Source organism: Sapajus apella, unplaced genomic scaffold (assembly GCF_009761245.1).
Source record: "Sapajus apella isolate SASKATOON/1434 unplaced genomic scaffold, GSC_monkey_1.0 scaffold40, whole genome shotgun sequence".
Taxonomy (NCBI): Eukaryota; Metazoa; Chordata; class Mammalia; order Primates; family Cebidae; genus Sapajus; species Sapajus apella.
In genome coordinates, this window is record NW_022436980.1 from 338,094 (window position 1) to 358,463 (window position 20,370).

The window sequence follows — 20,370 nt, forward strand, 5'->3', positions numbered from 1 at the left end:
TACACATTCCTCATTCAGAAATTATGGAAGGCAGAAGATCATGTAAAGTGTTCATCAACTTAACATCAAAACACACATGCCCAAACAAACTGTCAGTTCAGAAATCTAAATCCAGGAAAAATGTCCTCCAAAAACGGAAAGCAAAAAAAAAAAAAAAAAAAAAAAAAAAAAGGGAAAACAAAACAAAAATGAACTTCCAGATAAAGGAATCTTCATGAACTCATTTCCACTAGGCCTATAAGAAAAATTAAATAATGTCTTGTATCTTCAGGAACAAATGAAAATGATAAATAGCAAAGAAAATCAACATCTTTCTAATATTGAATCTACTATGCATACATATGGTATGTTTTTAATTAATTCAAGTTTTCTCTTGTATGTTCCTTATTAGAAATAATACTTCACATGTACGTTAAGGTTTATTGCCATGTATTCTATTGGGTGCTGTGATCTAAAATGGTTCTAGTCATCCATTATATTTTGTTTGTTTTGTGTACAGAATTCTACTGTTATATATAATAGTTTTCCTAATTCATTTTTGTGTTGTGTTGTATAATTGTATTATGAAAAAGTAACTAAAATTTTGAATACTCTTTTCTTTCCCCATTTATTTATTTTATTGCATTTTAGGTTTGGGGGTACATGTGAAGAACATGCAAAATTGTTGCATAGGTACACACATGGCAGTGTGATTTGCTGCCTTCCTCCCCATCACCTACATCTGGCATTTCTCCCCTTGCTATCTCTCCCCAGCTCCCCACCCCCCACCATCCCTCCCCTATTTCCCCCCAACTGATCCCAGTGTGTAGTGCTCCCCTCCCTGTGTCCATGTGTTCTCATTGTTCAACACCCGCCTATGAGTGAGAACATGTGGTGTTTGATCTTCTGCTCTTCTGTCAGTTTGCTGAGAATGATGGTTTCCAGGTTCATCCATGTCCCTACAAAGAACACAAACTCATCGTTTTTGATGGCTGCATAATATTCCATGGTGTATATGTGCCACATTTTCCCTATCCAGTCTACCGTCGATGGGCATTTGGGTTGGTTCCAGGTCTTTGCTATTGTAAACAGTGCTGCAGTGAACATTCGTGTGCACATGTCCTTATAGTAGAATGATTTGTAATCCTTTGGATACATACCCAGTAATGGGATTGCTGGGTCAAATGGAATTTCTATTTCTAGGTCCTTGAGGAATCGCCACATTGTCTTCCACAATGGTTGAACTAATTTACACTCCCACCAACAGTGTAAAAGTGCTCCTATTTCTCCACATCCTCTCCAGCATCTGTTGTCTCCAGGTTTTTTAATGATCGCCATTCTAACTGGCGTAAGATGGTATCTCAATGTAGTTTTGATTTGCATTTCTCTGAGGACCAGTGATGATGAGCATTTTTATATATGTTTGTTGGCCTCATGTATGTCTTCGTTTGTAAAGTGTCTGTTCATATCCTTTGCCCACTTTTGAATGGGCTTGTTAGTTTTTTTCTTGTAAATCTGTTTTAGTTCTTTGTAAATTCTGGACATCAGCCCTTTGTCAGATGGGTAAACTGCAAACATTTTTTCCCATTCTGTTGGTTGCTGATTCACTCTAATGATTGTTTCTTTTGCTGTGCAGAAGCTGTGGAGTTTGATTAGGTCCCATTTGTCTATTTTGGCTTTTGTTGTCAATGCTTTTGGTGTTTTGGTCATGAAGTCCTTGCCTACACCTATGTCCTGAATGGTTTTGCCTAGATTTTCTTCTAGGGTTTTTATGGTGTTAGGTCTTATGTTTAAGTCTTTAATCCATCTGGAGTTAATTTTAGTGTAAGGTGTCAGGAAGGGGTCCAGTTTCTGCTTTCTGCACATGGCTAGCCAGTTTCCCCAACACCATTTATTAAACAGGGAATCCTTTCCCCATTGCTTGTTTTTGTCAGGTTTGTCAAAGATCAGATGGTTGTAGATATGTTGTGTTGCCTCCGAGACCTCTGTTCTGTTCCATTTGTCTATATCTCTGTTTTGGTACCAGTACCATGCTGTTTTGATTACTGTAGCCTTGTAGTATAGTTTGAAGTCTGGTAGTGTGATGCCTCCTGCTTTGTTCTTTTTGCTCAGAATTGACTTGGCTATGCGGGCTCTCTTTTGGTTCCATATGAAGTTTAAGGTGGTTTTTTCCAGTTGTGTGAAGAAGGTCCTTGGTAGCTTGATGGGGATAGCATTGAATCTGTAAATTACTTTGGGCAGTATGGCCATTTTCACGATATTGATTCTTCCAAACCATGAACAAGGAATGTTTCTCCATCTGTTTGTGTCCTCTCTTATTTCGTTGAGCAGTGGCTTGTAGTTTTCCCTGAAGAGTTCTTTCACGTTCCTTGCTAGTTGTATTCGTAGGTATTTTATTCTCTTTGTGGCAATTGTGAATGGCGGTTTGTTCTTGATTTGGCTCTCTTTAAGTCTGTTATTGGTGTATAGGAATGCATGTGATTTTTGCACATTGATTTTGTATCCTGAGACTTTGCTGAATTTGCTTATCAGTTTCAGGACGTTTGGGGCTGAGACGATGGGGTCTTCTAGATATACAATCATGTCGTCTGCAAATAGAGAGAATTTGACTTCCTCCTTTCTTATTTGAATGCCCTTTATTTCTTTTTCTTGCCTGATTGCTCTGGCTAGAACTTCTAATACTATATTGAATAGGAGTGGTGAGAGAGGGCATCCTTGTCTGGTGCCACATTTCAAGGGGAATGCTTCCAGTTTTTGCCCATTCAGTATGATATTGGTCGTTGGTTTGTCATAAATAGCTTTTATTATTTTGAGATACGTTCCATCGATACCTAGCTTATAGAGGGTTTTTAGCATAAAGGGCTGTTGAATTTTGTCAAAGGCCTTCTCTGCATCAATTGAGGTGATCATGTCTTTTTTGTCTTTGGTTCTGTTTATGTGGTGAATTACGTTTCTAGACTTGCGTACGTTGAACCAGCCTTGCATCCCCGGGATGAAGCTTACTTGATCATGGTGGATAAGCTTTTTAATGTGCTGTTGCAATCGGCTTGTCGGTATTTTATTGAAGATTTTTGCATCTATGTTCATCATGGATATTGGCCTGAAGTTTTCTTTTGTTGTTGATTCTCTGCCGGGTTTTGGAATCAGGTTGATGTTGGTGTCATAAAATGATTTGGGAAGATTTCCCTCTTTTTGTATTGTTTGGGATAGTTTCAGAAGGAATGGTACCAGCTCCTTTTTGTACGTCTGATAGAATTCAGCTGTGAACCCATCTGGACCTGGGCTTTTTTTGGGTGGTAAGCTCTTAATTGCTGCCTCAACTTCAGACCTTGTTATGGGTCTGTTCAGGGCTTCGGCTTCTTCCTGGTTTAGGCTTGGCAGGAGGCAAGTGTCCAGGAATTTATCCATTTCTTCCAGGTTTATTAGTTTGTGTGCATAGAGTTGCTTGTAATAATCTCTGATGATGGTTTGAATTTCTGTGGAATCTGTGGTGATATCCCCTTTATCATTTTTTATGGCATCAATTTGGTTATTCTCTCTTTTCTTTTTTATTAATCTGGCTAGTGGTCTGTCTATTTTGTTGATCTTTTCAAAAAAACAGCTCCTGGATTTATTGATTTTTGAAGGGTTTTTTGTGTCTCTATCTCCTTCAGTTCTGCTCTGATCTTAGCTATTTCTTGTCTTCTGCTAGACTTTGAGTTTTTTTGATCTTGCTCCTCTAGCTCTTTCAGTTTTGACAATAGGGTGTCAATTTTTGATCTCTCCTTGCTTCTCATGTGGGCACTTATTGCTATATATTTTCCTCTAGAGACTGCTTTAAATGTGTCCCAGAGATTCTGGTATGTTGTGTCTTCATTCTCGTTGGTTTCGAAGAACATCTTTATTTCTGTCTTCATTTCATTGTTTATCCAGTCAACATTCAAGAGCAAGTTGTTCAGTTTCCATGAAGCTGTGCGGTTCTGGGTTAGTTTTTGAATTCTGAGTTCTAACTTGATTGCACTGCGGTCTGAGAGACTGTTTGTTATGATTTCCGTTCTTTTGCATTTGCTGAGGAGTGATTTATTCCCAATTATGTGGTCAATTTTAGAGTAGGTGTGATGTTGTGCCGAGAAGAATGTATATTCTGTGGATTTGGGGTGGAGAGTTCTGTAAATGTCTATTAGGCTTGCTTGGTCCAGGTCTGAGTTCAAGTCCTTGATATCCTTGTTAATTTTCTGTCTGGTTGATCTGTCTAATATTGACAATGGGGTGTTAAAGTCTCCCCCTATTATTGTGTGGGAGTCTAAGTCTCTTTGTAAGTCATTAAGAACTTGCCTTATGTATCTGGGTGCTCCTGTATTGGGTGCGTATATATTTAGGATCGTTAGCTCTTCTTGTTGCATTGATCCTTTTACCATTATGTAATGTCCCTCTTTGTCTCTTATGATCTTTGTTGCTTTAAACTCTAATTTATCAGAGATGAGAATTGCAACTCCTGCTTTTTTTGGTCTCCATTTGCTTGGTAAATCTTCCTCCATCCCTTTATTTTGAGCCTTTGTGTATCCGTGCATGTGAGATGGGTTTCCTGGATACAGCACACCAATGGGTTTTGTCTTTTTATCCAATTTGCCAGTCTGTGTCTTTTGATTGGGGCATTTAGTCCATTTATATTTAGGGTTAATATTGTTAAGTGTGAATTTGATACTGCCATTTTGGTGCTAGCTGGGTGTTTTGCCCTTTAGTTGAGCTGGTATTTGTTTTTCCTTCATATGTGTAGAGTCTCTTTCAGGAGCTCTTGTAGAGCTGGCCTGGTGGTGACGAAATCTTTGAGTATTTGCATGTTCCCAAAGGATTTTATTTTTCCTTCACTTATGAAGCTTAGTTTGGCTGGATAGGAGATTCTGGGTTGAAAGTTCTTTTCTTTAAGGATATTGAATATTGGCCCCCACTCTCTTCTGGCTTGTAGGGTTTCTGCTGAGAGATCTGCTGTGAGTCTGATGGGCTTCCCTTTATGGGTAACCCGATCTTTCTCTCTGGCTGCCCTTAGTATTTTCTCCTTCATTTCGACCCTCATGAATCTGACGATTATGTGCCTTGGGGTTGCTCTTCTTGAGGAATATCTTTGTGGTGTTCTCTGTATTTCCTGGACTTGAATGTTTGCCTGCCTTGCTAAGTTGGGGAAGTTTTCCTGGATAATATCCTGAAGAGTATTTTCCAGCTTGGATTCATTCTCTTTGTCGCATTCGGGTACGCCTATCAGACGTAGATTAGGTCTTTTCACATAGTCCCACATTTCTTGGAGACTTTGTTCATTCCTTTTTACCCTTTTTTCTCCAGTCTTGCCTTCCCGTTTTATTTCATTGAGTTGATCTTCGACCTCTGATATCCTTTCTTCTGCTTGGTCCATTCGGCTGTTGATACTTGTGCATGCTTCATGAAGTTCTCGTGTTGAGTTTTTCAGCTCCATCAATTCACTTATATTCCTTTCTATTTTGTCCATTCTCGTTAGCATTTCATCAAATCTTTTTTCAAGGTTCTTAGTTTCTTTGCATTTGGTTAGAACATGTTCTTTAAGTTCACAGAAGTTTCTTACTACCCACCTTCTGAAGTCTGATTCTGTCATTTCATCTCAATCGTTCTCCCTCCAACCTTGTTCCCTTGCTGGTGAGGATTTGGGATCCCTTGTAGGAGGAGAGGTGTTCTGGTTTCGGGTGTTTTCATCCTTTTTGTGCTGGTTTCTTCCCACCTTAAGGATTTATCCACCTGTCGACTTTGTAGTTGCTGGCTTTCAGGTTGGGTCTCAAATCTTTCAGGTTGACGTTCTGTTTGTTGATGATGAGGTTATTTCTGTTTCTTGGTTTTCCTTCTGACAGTTTTGCCCCTCTGCTGTAGGTCTGCTGAGGTTCACTCCAGGCCCTGCTTGCCTGGGGTTCACCTGCAGCAGCTGCTGAACAGTAAGGGTTGTTACCAGTTTTCTTCTTCTGCTATCTTTGTCCCAGAAGGATACCCACCTAGTGTCAATCTGATCTCTCTTTTATGAGGTGTCTCTTTGGATATATAGGGGTCAGGGAGATGCTTGAGGAGACGGTCTCTTCTTTATAGGAGCTTAAATGGTGAGCTGTGAGCTCTATTGTTGTTCATTCAGAGCTGCTGGGCAGGTACTTTTAGGTCTGCTGTAGCAGAACTCATAAACTGCTTTTTGTTCCCAGGTGCTCTGTCCCAGGGATTTAGGGCTTTATTTATGAGTTTCCGTTATGCTGCCACCTTTTTTTTTTTTTTCCTTCAGACCTGCCCTGCCCAGCAAGGAGGCAGCCTAGTCACTGTCGGCCTATAGAGGCTTTGCTGAGCTGCTGTGGGCTCCGCCCCACTGCTGAGTGAACTTCCCTGCAGTCCTGTTTATATGGGTGTAGTTAGAACTGCTTTGGCAATGGTGGCCCACCTCTGTTGAGGCAGAGTCTCTCTGCTGTCGCGGGTTGCCTTGGCATCGGTGGGCTGCCTCAGCAATGGTGGGTTGCCTTAGCAATGGCGGGCTGCATCAGCATTGGTCGACTACCTTGGTCGTGGTGGGCTGCCTCGGTAATGGCAGACACCCCTCCTCCACAGAGCTGGACCGTCCCGGGTTCAGCTGCGCTTGCTGTGAAACTCTCAATCCAGAGTTTCTGGTTGCTGTTCTTTTGTGGGGGTGGGACCAGCCGAGCCTGATCGCCTGGCTCCCTGCCTCAGAGCCTTTTTTAAGTTGGTGTTCCAGTCGCCTGTTGAAGAGGCACCGGGGCCTGTTTGTTTTCCCTTGCAGTCACTCACTGCGCTGGCTTAAACAGCGGCACTGAGGTTTGTGGCACTTTTTTTTGCCCTGGAATCTACTGTCCTGTTTCTCTGCTCAGTCCCCTTTTTTGAACCGGCGAATGGGCAACTTCCCATGGCTCCAATTGCCAGCCAAAAGGGCACCCAGACCGGTGTATTTTGTACGGAGAACCGCTGCTCCGGGGCGCCGACAAAGCAGCCGCGCAGGGCAAAGCAGCGGCGCCAACCAGCACAGCTGCGCTGGCCTAAACAGCCACGCTGGCGACCGTGGAGCTCCTCCGCCCGGGAATTTCCTAGTCTGTGGGCAATAAAAACGCGGCATCCACTCACCCTCTGTGCTTTCACTGGGAGCTGCAATCCTGAGCTGTTCCTTGATCCATCTTGGATCAAGCTGCTGAATACTCTTTCTAAATTTTTAAATATATTTCATTTTCAAGTCTAATAATATTGGCTAGTATTTCCAGGAACATGTTAAATAAAAGTGGTAATTGTGGACACTCCTGGCCTGTCTGAGCAAAAGTTTCACTATTAAGTGTTTGATAGGATTTTGTTTAATATCATATATGTAGATATGTGTTGTATACGTATGTGTGTATGTATGCATGTGTAACTGGGAGCACTGTAATTGAACAATACATATTTGAAACCACTAAAGAGGAAAAATCAATGTCTCCAGCACCAGCAGCAACCAGCTATAAAAACAGAGATAGCGCCATTGCACTCTAGCCTGGGTAACAAGAGCGAAACTCCATCTCAAAAAAAAAAAAAAAAAAAAAATACCATCAATGGTGCTAAGCTTAGGTGAAACAGGTGATGATCCAGTAAATTATATGTCAAATATGTATGTGTGTGTGTATATATATATATATATATATATGAAGGTTGGTAGACCCCTTAACAGAATGAACTTGAAAAAACCAAGCCTAGACATAAAGTAGTCAAATTGCTGAAAATAAAAGATACCCCACAAAATTTTGAAAGCAACTGGAGAAAAATGACATATTATGTAAAGAGGAAGCAAAATTCAAGCTACTACAGATTCCTCATTCAGAAATTATGGAAGGCAGAGATCATGTAAAGTGTTCATCACCTTAAAACCAAAACACACATGTGCACACAAACTGTCAGTTCAGATACCTAAATCCAGGAAAAATAGCCTCCATAAAAGGAAAGCAAAACAAAACAAAACAAAATGAACTTACAGAAAGAGGAAGCTATGTGAATTCATTTCCACTAGACCTACAAGAAAAATTAAATAATTCTCTTGTATTTTCAGGAACAAATGAAAATGATTAACAGCAAAGAAATTCAAAGACTGTTTTTCCTCTTAATTAAAAAAAGACATGTGACTATTTAAACACAAATTATAACAACATATTTAGATGTACTATATGATAACTGTAGCATAAAGGACAGTAGAGGAGCAGAAATAGATCTCTACGTAGTTACAGGATTTGTACATTTTATGTGAAGTGTTACAATGTTAGCTCTAATAGACTTCGAATAGTTAAAAAAGTATATTGCAATCCCTGGAGCAACCAATAAAAAACATGTGAAAATAAAATGCTTAGATTAATATTTAAAATGAAATGAAATTCTAATAGAAAATACTGAAATAACTCCCAAGAGAACAAAAGAGAAAAATATGACAGCACCCACAAAACAGATAATAAAGTGGTAGGCCAAAATTCAATCTCATCAGTAACTACACTTAATATTAATAGATTGATCTCTGTGACTAGATAAAAGCACAAGACCCAACTATGGTTATCCCCAGTATCTGTTGATTCCAGGACTCCCCCTCCTATACCCAAATCTACAGATGCTTAAGTCTGTTATATAAAATGGCATAATATTTGTATGCAATGTATACACATCCTCCTGTATACCTTATATCATCTTTAGATTACTTATATGCAATACAATGTGACACTATACAAATCATTGTGATACTGTATTATTTCTTTTTATCTGTATTATTTTAAATGTTTGTATTTTTAATTGTTTTTTCTCAGAATATTTTGTTCTTCGGTTTTGTTGAATCCATCGGTGAAGAACCTGTGGATATAAAAGATGTACTATGCTCTTTATAGGAGATGTAATGGATGCCTAATAATAGATCCCCAAAATACATAGAGCAAAAATGGGCAGAATTAAAGTGAGAAGTGTGCACTTCTATAATCATATTAGGAAATTTAATACCACTCTCTCAGCAATTGATAGCACTAAACAAGTGTCAGTTTAATTACAGGGAATCTGAAAAATACCATGAACTACCTTGACCTATTTGTTTTTTAAAGTACATAAAACAGAAATGAACAGAATTACAAAGGAAAAGCCATTATAAGAGAAATGTTAACTCACTTCTCTAAGAATTAAAATATCAAACAAAAAATTAGCAAAGATTTAAACTATACAAAATGAAAAGCATTATAAAAACAATGAAAATCCATAATAAAAAACATGTTTAGAAATTGAGGCTGGGGATGGTCACTCACATCTGTAATTCCAGAACATTGTGAAGCCAATGTGGGAAGATCACTTGAGGCCTCCAGAAGTTTAGGACCAGCCTGGGCAACATAGCAAGACTCATCTTTTATTAATAATAACACAAATAATAAAAATAAACATGTTTAAAAATTAGAAAACACATGTCTAAATAACTAATGGATCAAAGAAGAATTATAAAAGGAATTGTAGAAAATATCTCAAACTATATATTAAAGTTATGTGATTAATATTAGGTTTAAAAACGTATAGGATATAGCTAAAGTAGTACTTAAAGAAAAGTTTTATTTTAGAAAATAAAAATGGCTAAACAAAAGGGAAAAAAATAAACCAAAAGAATGTCAGTAGATATGATAATAAATACCTCTATTATCAAAAACACTAGTGCTTGTGTTATTGTGAGACAACAGGAATATAACCTGATTTATATATTATAAAAGACATCAATGCTGATGTGTTGAACAACCTATAAACAGAACTTTATTTCAACAGAAAAGCAGAATAATAGAAAACAATCCAAAATGATGAATATGGATATGGTAAAAAAATGAAAGTATCAAATGTCCAGTATAGAAAAAAAAAAAAAAAAACTAATAGAAGCTGGTATTTGAGAAGAACAGAAGGAAGTAAGTAGAAAATTTGTGACTAACTCATATTACACTTTGTAAAAGTGTAAATCTCATATAAAACGCATGAAAATTGGGGGTTAGCTGAGGGTGTGTGGAGAGAATCTATTGTCTATCATAGAAATAAATGGTTAATCCCAAGTGGTATATATAGCAAATACCTATCCAAGGTTTCTGTCATGGCAATCTCTAAATAAAGCATCTAAATGTAATCTCTAAGTAAACCAGCAAAGACTAAAACATTTACATCCTGGAAGAATGTTGCAATAATTTAATCATTTACTGATGGAGCATGTGACCATGGTACAAAAAAAAGGCAGACAAACAACATAAAATAATTCTAAGAATGCTTGTGATCTATGGTCACTCATTACAGAAATTATGCCACTATTTTCCAAATGTGACATGATAACGAATGCTCAGAAACTGTAAAATAGAATATGTTTGATCAACTGTTATGTTCTGATACATCTATTCTTATAAACAACCAATGGTGTGAGGTAAACATGGAACTTAGATCATCACCAGCATTATCAAGTGATTTAGTCATCTAAATTACACATATTTATACATTTGAATTTTTTATTCTTCCCTGTTAGGTGTACAGATCCAACATAAATCCTCGACTAAGATTAAAATTCTCATTTAGGATTAAAATGCTCTTTTCTATGTGAAAAGCAATAAGAGAAGTAAAATCTCCAATTAAACCACAATCTTCATAATCTAGTGGAATCAAATGGCAGAAATGGAAACAAGTGAAATCTAGAAAACAATGGATTATAAAGTAGTACAGGAATTAAGCCTGAAAGTCAAATGTGGATGGTGCCATTTTCTCACTGGCTCCTCAACCCTTAAAAGTTGCAAAATTTCCTATATTATCTCCTCTACCTCAGATGTATCAACCATCCATTATGCAATTTTTGGTTGGGACAGTATATAAGTGCAGCATACAAAGTAGGGATGTGGGTTGGTAGGAAAAAGAGAAATACAGAAAGTTTGGGGTATAATGTTGGGATCTGTAGGTGGTATAAAAAAGGTATTTAGAACCAGAAGTTATGTCCTATTACCTTTTTCTATCAAACACATTAATACCATCTCTCTTACTTCAAGTCAAGACACTGAATCACCAGTGTTTATTTCTTTTGAAAGCATACATCTTACCATGTGGAATTGTGGTCTGGAAAGGGCGACTTGGGCTTTTCAGGTTCCATAAAGTCAAACTACCATCTGAATGGCTGCACATGAACTGTTTGCCCTCATGATGCCAATCAATTGAATGAATAGCCTAATAAAATAACAATTAAAAACAAGTAGAGGGGGAAAAAGTAGATAGGTTATGTCATTTTATATTCCAAAGGAAGATTATTTTGATATAAAATTATTATACAAATAACATTTAATGATGTAATTTTTCTGACCCACAACAGACTATAATTTCTAGTAACACGAAGTCCTATTTCCTCCTAACATAGCCAATTTAAAAAATAATTTGAGTAACAGTTACCATCTGAAGGCTTTCTATGTGCCAACTCCCATGGCAAGCATTTTATACGTATTATCTCATTTAATCCTATAGAAAGGGTATTATTTTTTCAATTTATACATGGTGAAACAGGCCTTGAGAGATTGAGATACTTGCTAACGTCACACAACTCAAAAGCAAGGTCTGTCTAACTACAAAAAACATATTCTCAATCATTGCACACTGTTTCCCCCTCGTGTATATGCTATTTAAATCAATTTAAAGCAAAAAAGGTTTAAATTTTCTATTATATTTTCAAGTTAACTCTTTAGTTTTGAGTCAGATAAGATTCAAAAGTAATTATAGCCATCCCTCGGTATCCAATGGGGATTAGTTAGAGAAACTCCACATTCCCTCAGATTCTAAAATCCACAGAAGCTCAAGTCCCTTATATAAAATGTCATACTATTTGCATACAACCTATCAATATCCTTCCACATACTTTAAATCATCCCTAGATTACTAATAAAATGTAAATGATATGTAAATATATTATACTGTCTTTTTATTTGTATTATAAATTATTATATTGTTTTAACATTATTTTTTAAATATTTTCTATCATAGTTAGTTGACTCCAAGGATGCGGAATTTATGGATACAGAGGGCTGACTGTATTCCATTTTCCCAAGCTACTGTATTCCCAATGCTAACACAGTGACCAGCATAAAGTGAGCACCCAATAAATATCTGTTGATTGAATTAGTAATTAATGTCAAACACATTTCCACATCCTTGGTATTCTTTCTAAATTAATAAAGTATATTCAGAACTTGGGTAAAGTACTAAGTACCATGAGAAAAAGTCTAGCAGATATAAGGCAGAAAAGAAGCATACAACATATTTTCCTTAAAGACACTTATAAAGCACTAAGAAAGAGAAGATGAATATAAGTGAATACTAATCATACTTATTGTCCGAAACAGACAAAGACACACACAACCAAAAGTTCCAAACAAAGTTACACATATATAATTGATAAAAGTTCTAAACAATCAGTGATTAGAGTTGCAGATAATTCATGGCTAAAGTAATTATTAAACATATCATCAAGAAAATAAGGTTTGATTAAATGGAAAAAGCAACATGAAATCCTAGACTTGTGTTTTCTCTCACCCTGTGGCCTTCGTTACTAAACAGAGATTTCTTTTTTGCTAGAGTCCAGCAGAGGAAGCTAGAGGGAAAATACTTATTTCTCTTCTCTTCTGCTTATTTTTTCTCCCTTCTGTAGGTGGTTCAAGGGAAAGTCACATCGGCTTGCCTCATATATGTTAACTTTGATGAGCCTCATTTAACTTAAAGTTGTCTCAAACTGTTTTGCCATCAAAGGTGGAGGCAGAAAAGGCACTCTCAGCCCTAAACCTTCTTATTTCACTGAATTTCTATCTACTGAAAAGGACAGAAGTAAAAATAATAGCTACAGTAAAGTCAAAATAAGTACAATTTTAAAAGTATATTTATTGTTTGGAAAAACAAGCATGTAAAACCAACTTGTTATTAGAGATCAAGGTCTCATATAGTACATTACTGAGTAGCTACCATTTGATCTGACTTGATGGATAAATATTCAATTTATGTTTATTAAATTCTACCCTACTATTTTCTCAAAAAAAGGGAGAGGGGCTCAGAAGCTTACTGAAAAAAAATATATAACTAATCCAAACAAAATTTGAATGACAGAAAACAGAATTTTAAACAAAAAACATTAGCTAGTTTTATCAACTCCGTGGCTGAGACTGAGTTTCTTGAAAACATGAAAGAAGAAGGAAATCCAAAAAACTGGACAACAACATGAAAAAAAGGAAATACAGCAGTTCTTAAGAAATTTTCCTCATGCCAAACTCAGGGATTTCTTTGTGAACGATTATTCAAGAATTATTGACATAATGAAACAAAAATTTTATAGTTAATATGAAAGTAAAATTTATATATGTATTTCTGAAAATAATCTTGGATTTCCAAAACAAGACTCAATTCATCAATGGCTACTTATGAAGAGGCTAGTTAAATTGTCCAAATAACTTTACAGGGGCTAAAGACCTAACAGATTTGATATACAGAAGAGGAAAGAAGGCAGTTCATGATGAGAAGTCAGAAGGAGCAAAGGCTCAGAGATAAGAAATAAGTGTTATAGATAGGAGATAGCAAGTAATATGTCTGAAATGTGGGGAATGTGTAGAAGGATATTATAAATTTAACTAAATAGGAATGATCACACTAGGTTCTTAAATCTCATGTCAAGCAATATGGACTTTGTATTGTTGACAATTGAGATCTATTCAAAGGTTCTGGAGTAGAGAATTCCATAATCTGTTTTAAAATTGTAATATTTTAAATTAAGGATATACTGAAGAGGTAAGACATCAAAGGAAAAGTGCTTAGTTAAAATACTCTTATAGTCATCCAGGCAAAAGATAACAACTTAAACTAGGACATTGGGAGTGGGAATGAGAAAAGAGGAAATAAATGAGACAATAAAAAGTCAGAATCAAAAAGACTACAGAAACTGATTGCAGATAATACATGATCATAGAAGAGACAAATATTACTTTGAGGAGTCTAAACTGAATTAACTAAATAAGACTAAAAACCAGAGGAAAACATAAAGGGTTTAGGTATTTAAATATAAATTCACTGCCAATGGGATATTCAGCTGGATTTATCTAATATATTGTTATAAATTTAGATCTAGAGTTCAGGAGGGAGGTAAAGGCTATAGATGTATGAATGTTAATTTTTTTTAGCATAAAGGTAATGTTTGAAATGATAAAAGAGGATACAAACATTAAAAAGTATACATTGGGGAGAGAAGAAATGAGGGTGAAGACACAGTATCCTGAAGAGTATCTATAATTTAAAAGAGAGCTAAGGGAAATATCAGTTATGAAAAAGGAGGCATAATAAATGAGGTGGAAAGACATAGACAAGTGAATAAATTATTTTAAGAGGAAAAACTGAGGTGAAGCCACAGGTTTCATGAGGAATTTAGACTAAGAAGAGATCACTGTATTGGTGACTTATGAGAAACAGTTTCAGGTAAGTATTAAGCATGCTTTCTAGATATGAGAGGTAAAGTGCTGAGGACAGGCTGAAAAGCTTGGCAGTAAAATGAAGTATTTAACTATATTAAAACAACAGAATATATAATGATGCATTAAAGTAAATAGATGACAGATTTATATACATATATCAGCTGTCAGTAATGTCTAGATATAAATTACACATATTGTGGTACTGCACTAACTCACTTAGGCAGCTGATGATCCTTATTTTAAAATTTCACTGAAATTTGACTCTGTTTTAAGGCTCAAAACCTTTCTTCCATACTTTATAAGGCCACAGGAAAGCTACTTGATTCAGCATTTTCCTCTGGGTTTCCTTTTGGGGTGATTATTCTAATTCAAACTGGCTAAATATTCCAATGGTATCTGTAATCTTGTTTAGCTGCTAGTGTTGACAGAGGAGCACTAACCATCTTCATCTTTATAATTTGTATAACAAAATAAAAATCCTAGCTTAGTTCCCTAGACTTTATTTTCTTACGATTCAAGATGCTCAAAAATTTGATCATAAAGAACATAATTGTATGGTATACTTGTCAGATTATTTTTCACCAATCATGAAAAAATTATGCACTGTCATTTTATTTGCTTTCTGAACTTTTTTTTTTTTTTTTACCACTATGAGAACCACTGAGAATGAATTGTGCAGTTTATAAAATAGGTGTAGGCTTATATCTTTAAGCACCAAAACTTAAAAAATTAACTGTTATGAAGGGGATGGGGAAAACATGTAAAGTATTCTAGGGTGGCTATAGGTTCATTTGGAGACATTTTTTATCCCTTCAGTGATAAAATGAAGAAGTGTTCTAAAATAAATGTGTGAGTGTTTTTCATTTTCTAATTATTTCAGTGCTGCATTAAATTATTTGTCACTCTTCCTATGTAAGAGTAGGTTTTATTGGACATAGATTCTTGGCCTATATTTTCCTTTCGTCTCTTCTTACTTCCACGATTTTCAAATTGTATTAAGAGCACAGATGATCACCTTTATTTCTACAGGTACAAAAAATAACTTCCCTTTTAATCTGTTACCCCTGGTTTTACCATCTTCTTGTTAGCCTCTTCTGAATGGAAAAATAATTAATGACCAGGAATTAATATTTGAACAATTGAAGTGTCAACTGGGAGATTATTCCTTGATGAATGGGAGTTTGTTTCTTCCCCTAAATATAAACCTAATCAAGTCTCAATTATGTATGATAAAACTTACTTCAATATCTTGTCACTTAATAAGTTTCACTTATTAAGATCTGGTCACTTATCAAGTATTGCTATTTACAAAATTTTTCTTTATCTAAGAGGGCAAATATTAGAAGATAAGGCCTTTCAAACTGACTTGAACTTTTTGCCACTGAAAAGGAATTTTCTAAGGAAAGTATGAATAGTGTCTTTAGAGACCTTAAGGACAGTGAAGCACAGTGTAGCCTGAAGCCTACAGAAAGGAAAAGCAGTTGAGACAAAGTTGGGGATATAGTACAGGTGACAGGCACCCAAGTACATAAGACTGACAAGCCAGGACCTATTAACAAATGCAAAGTACATAAGATCCCACAAAAGGGCCCCAAAATAGGCAGTCAAGGCAGAATTTCCTCTTAAGAGAAAAACCCAGAGATGGAATTTACACAAAAACCAAAAGACAGTGTGAAGTATTGGGTCAGAATCAGGCAACTTCCCAAGGCTAAACATATTGGCAAAGTACAAAGCTTAAAAGTAGAAGATAGGCACAAAGTCACAATACTCTTTCAAACATTTCAGTAGAAATTACTTACCTCATCATAATAAACTCTCAGTTCTGCTCTTTTAGATTTCAAGTCCCAGAATACTACAGTACCATTTTCATAACCTATTAGCAGCTGGAAAACATTAGAACAATCATTTTCTTAATTCTAACATTAATTTTAACTTGCTTCAAATAAAGTTTAATGTTAATAAAGTAAAATCACACCACATAACACAACCTTATTTAGAATACCAATTTTTCTAGAACTTGAATATGGGTTTTCTACATTTAAAAATATGGCAAGTAAACTGTTTCAATAAGAACATTTACCAGTAAACACCTAATTTCAAAAAGGAATTGAGGAAGAATATCAATATATATATGGTGTGATATAAAATAAGTATGAAAATCGGAAGAAAAGAAAAATGGGATAGAAATGTAGATGAAATAAAACATAATTGGGGTAAGTTTAATGAACTATGTATATGCCATTCAGTCCTATGCACTTGACAAATGTGGCCGCAATTTGGCTTCAAATGTATTCTATCAAATCCTATTTTCTCTTTGACTGAATTTAATATTTTAAATGGTTTATGAATACTCTGAAGATTATAAAGGTATTCTAGAGATTCACATCATTAAAAATTATTAATATTTATTTTTAAATCATAAATGAGATGATTAATAAAATACTACTTCTTTAAAATAGAAGAATTTGATAACAGATCATGATTATAATATGATCAGCTTTAAGACTCATTCAGCTAAACAATGCTAGCCATACTGATAACTTTCGCAGTTATATGGTTCTCAATTATTATTTGTGTACTTCCTATTTTTTTTGTTACCAATGATAGATTAAATATAATAAAATTGAGCCTATCATTGGTTAAGAAAAAAAAAAAGAAGAAGAGAAAGTATAAAAATAGCTAATGTTAAAATAATGAAAATATTTCTGACAGATTTGCCTTAAGATGATTTTTTTGAAACACATTAGGTACTGGTATTCCTCTAATGAAAACTATTATACACTGCATAAACATGTATCAGTAACTTCAAAAAACCATTGGTAAGAACAGAAAATGTAGTGGTGGGGATAACCTAAGTCTGTAGAGCATCCTGAGACTTTATCACTTATCTCAACATCTTACAATGAGACACAAAAAATAACAAAAATACACCAGCTAGTAGTTTTAGCAGTAAAAACACAAAAATTTCAAATATCAATTCATTAAAGCAATATACATATATTTTTGAAGCTATAACAAAAATGCTTAGTTATTAAACCATACACAACAAACATTAAAATTGATTTGACAAAAATTGAGTTTTCACATGTTCACTTGAAGTAAATGGCATATATGACTTGCTAAGTAAAAATGTCAAAATTAAATACATATTTGGGTAATATTTCTTAAAACTGATATGACTTTATTAAGATATGTTTTAACTTCAAATTAATTCCTTTTACATACAAGAGAAAATGATGAACAAGACCAATTTCTTTTCTTTTCTTTTTATTTTTATTTATTTATTTATTTTTTGAGACTGAGGACAGTTTTACTCTCCTGCCCAGGTGGGAGTGCAGTGGCGTGATCTCTGCTCACTGCAACCTTCACCTCCTGGGTTCCAGAAATTCTTGTGCCTCAGCCTCCTAAATAGCTGGGATTGCAGGTGTCTGTCACCACACCTGGCTAATTTTTGTATTTTTAGTAGAGATGGGGTTTCACCATGTTGACCAGGCTGGTTTCGAACTCCTGACTTCAGGTATCTGCCCGTCCCAAAGTGCTGGGATTACAGGCGTGAACCACCATGCCCAGCCAATAAAACCAATTTTGTTGAGTGTTATGAGACTATCGGCAAGGAGATATTGGCAAGGCAATTTATCAACCTAAAAAGTTTGGAAAATATAACTAAAGCAATAAAATGAATAATATAATCTTTCTAAAGTTGAGCCCCAAGATTTAATAAAATAATATCCTAAAACACTATGTTTTCTTAAAATAAATATCTGAAAGATAAAAGTTGCTTTGCTTATAAAACATTGCTAGCAATAGCCCTAGTAAACAAAATATAACATACTGAACCTCAAGAAAACCATAAACTGTTGAGATAAGTATACAAGATTGTCATTTAGAAAACATGTTATTTGAATCAGTTAGAGAATTAGAAAAAGAGAAAAGCATTCCCCTGACATCCGGCAGCATTAGACAAGGCCACTCTGTGACCATGAGGAATCAGGACAAAAATAAGAGCACTCTGCAATAATATTTGACCACACCAAAACAGGAACATTGCCCAAACCATAAATTATATATACATTTTTTTTCCCATTTATTTATTTTATTGCATTTTAGGTTTTGGGGTACATGTGAAGAACATGCAAAATTGTTGCATAGGAACACAAGTGGCAGTGTGATTTGCTGCCTTCCTCCCCATCACCTACATCTGGCATTTCTCCCCCTGCTATCCCTCCCCAGCTCCCCACCCCCCACCGTCCCTCCCCTATTTCCCCCCAACTGACCCCAGTGTGTAGTGCTCCCCTCCCTGTGTCCATGTGCTCTCATCGTTCAACACCCGCCTATGAGTGAGAACATGCGGTGTTTGATCTTCTGCTCCTCTGTCAGTTTGCTGAGAATGATGGTTTCCAGGTTCATCCATGTCCCCACAAAGGACCCAAGCTCATCGTTTTTGATGGCTGCATAATATTCCATGGTGTATATGTGCCACATTTTCCCTATCCAGTCTATCGTCGATGGGCATTTGGGTTGGTTCCAGGTCCTTGCTATTGTAAACAGTGCTGCAATGAACATTCGTGTACACGTGTCCTTATAGTAGAACGATTTGTAATCCTTTGGATATATACCCAGTAATGGGATTGCTGGGTCAAATGGAATTTCTATTTCTATGTCCTTGAGGAATCGCCACACTGTCTTCCACAATGGTTGAACTAATTTACACTCCCACCAACAGTGCAAAAGTGTTCCTGCTTCTCCACATCCTCTCCAGCATCTGCTGTCTCGAGATTTTTTAATGTTCGCCATTCTTACTGGCGTGAGATGGTATCTCAATGTAGTTTTGATTTGCATTTCTCTTATGACCAGTGATGATGAGCATTTTTTCATATGTTTGTTGGTATACATATTTTTTAAACTGAAAATGTCTCTCACAATAGAAGTAAGTACCATAAAGGCAAAGAAATAGAGTTACTTGTTCACCATGATATCATTAGAACCTAGACCAGTGTCTGAAAAAACAGGTATTTGGTGAACAACAAATTATTAAATACCAGAAAATAAAAATTGTAGATATTATATTCTAACCACAGTAAAATAAAAGTTATGACAAAAATATTTTGAAAACTAAAAAATATATCTGTAGGTAATTAATAAGCAAAGAAGAAATGAAATGCATGAAATAGAACTGAACAAAAATGCCTCATAAGACACACATGAATCTTAAGAGGAAATTTTATGGTTTTGTAAATATGTATGTAGGAAAGAAAAACTGCAAATGTTTTAATGATATAAGCATTGACTTTGAAAGGTAAAGAAAAAAGTAAATCTCAGAAAGCAGAAGAAAAGATAATGAGTCACCTTATTCAAGAGCAAAGGATACCACCTTTCATTTATTCAAGTATGCTTTTACATCTTTTAGGAAGTTTGAAAGATTTTTACATATTGATTTTCTTGCTAATTTTATACCTACTTATTTTAACTTTCTTATTGCTATTTTATATGGGTTCTTCTCTTCATTACCTTGTCTAAGAGGGTATTATTTCTATAGTTGGATTTTAGTATACACCCTTCGAAATTATTTTGTTTGCATTCATTTTCAGGTTGATTTTCTTTGTCATTCCAGATATATCATCATATAATCTAAAATAGAGGCCACTTTATTTTTTCAAGTTTTTAAGTCTCTAATTGTTTGTATTTATCTAACTGCTTTACTAAAAATCATCCTAGAGTATTAAAAATAGTAGAGAGGTTGAGCATCCTTGCCTTCTTCCTGACTTTAGTGGCTATGTCTCTAATATTTCCCCATTAAATAAGATCCTGAATTCTGGGGAGAGAGGGACAGGGTATAGAAAGAGGGAGAGAGAGAGAGAGAGACTAAAAGAACTATAAATTGATTTATACATTATAAATTTATTTTATTAGGAATAGGTGTCTA

At 35.4% G+C, this 20,370-nt stretch overlaps 1 protein-coding gene across 9 annotated transcripts in view; it reads right to left on the minus strand.

Annotated features, from left to right (window-relative positions):
* STXBP5L (syntaxin binding protein 5 like) overlaps positions 1-20,370 on the minus strand; it is a 421,768-nt gene that overhangs the window by 208,113 nt on the left and 193,285 nt on the right. For all 9 annotated transcript variants that reach the window (XM_032298936.1, XM_032298937.1, XM_032298935.1 and 6 more), the window contains 2 exons: positions 16,247-16,330; positions 11,055-11,178 (listed from right to left, as the gene is read on the minus strand). In XM_032298936.1, the coding sequence (XP_032154827.1) occupies positions 11,055-11,178; positions 16,247-16,330 (208 nt within the window). The remainder of the gene's footprint in view (positions 1-11,054; positions 11,179-16,246; positions 16,331-20,370) is intronic.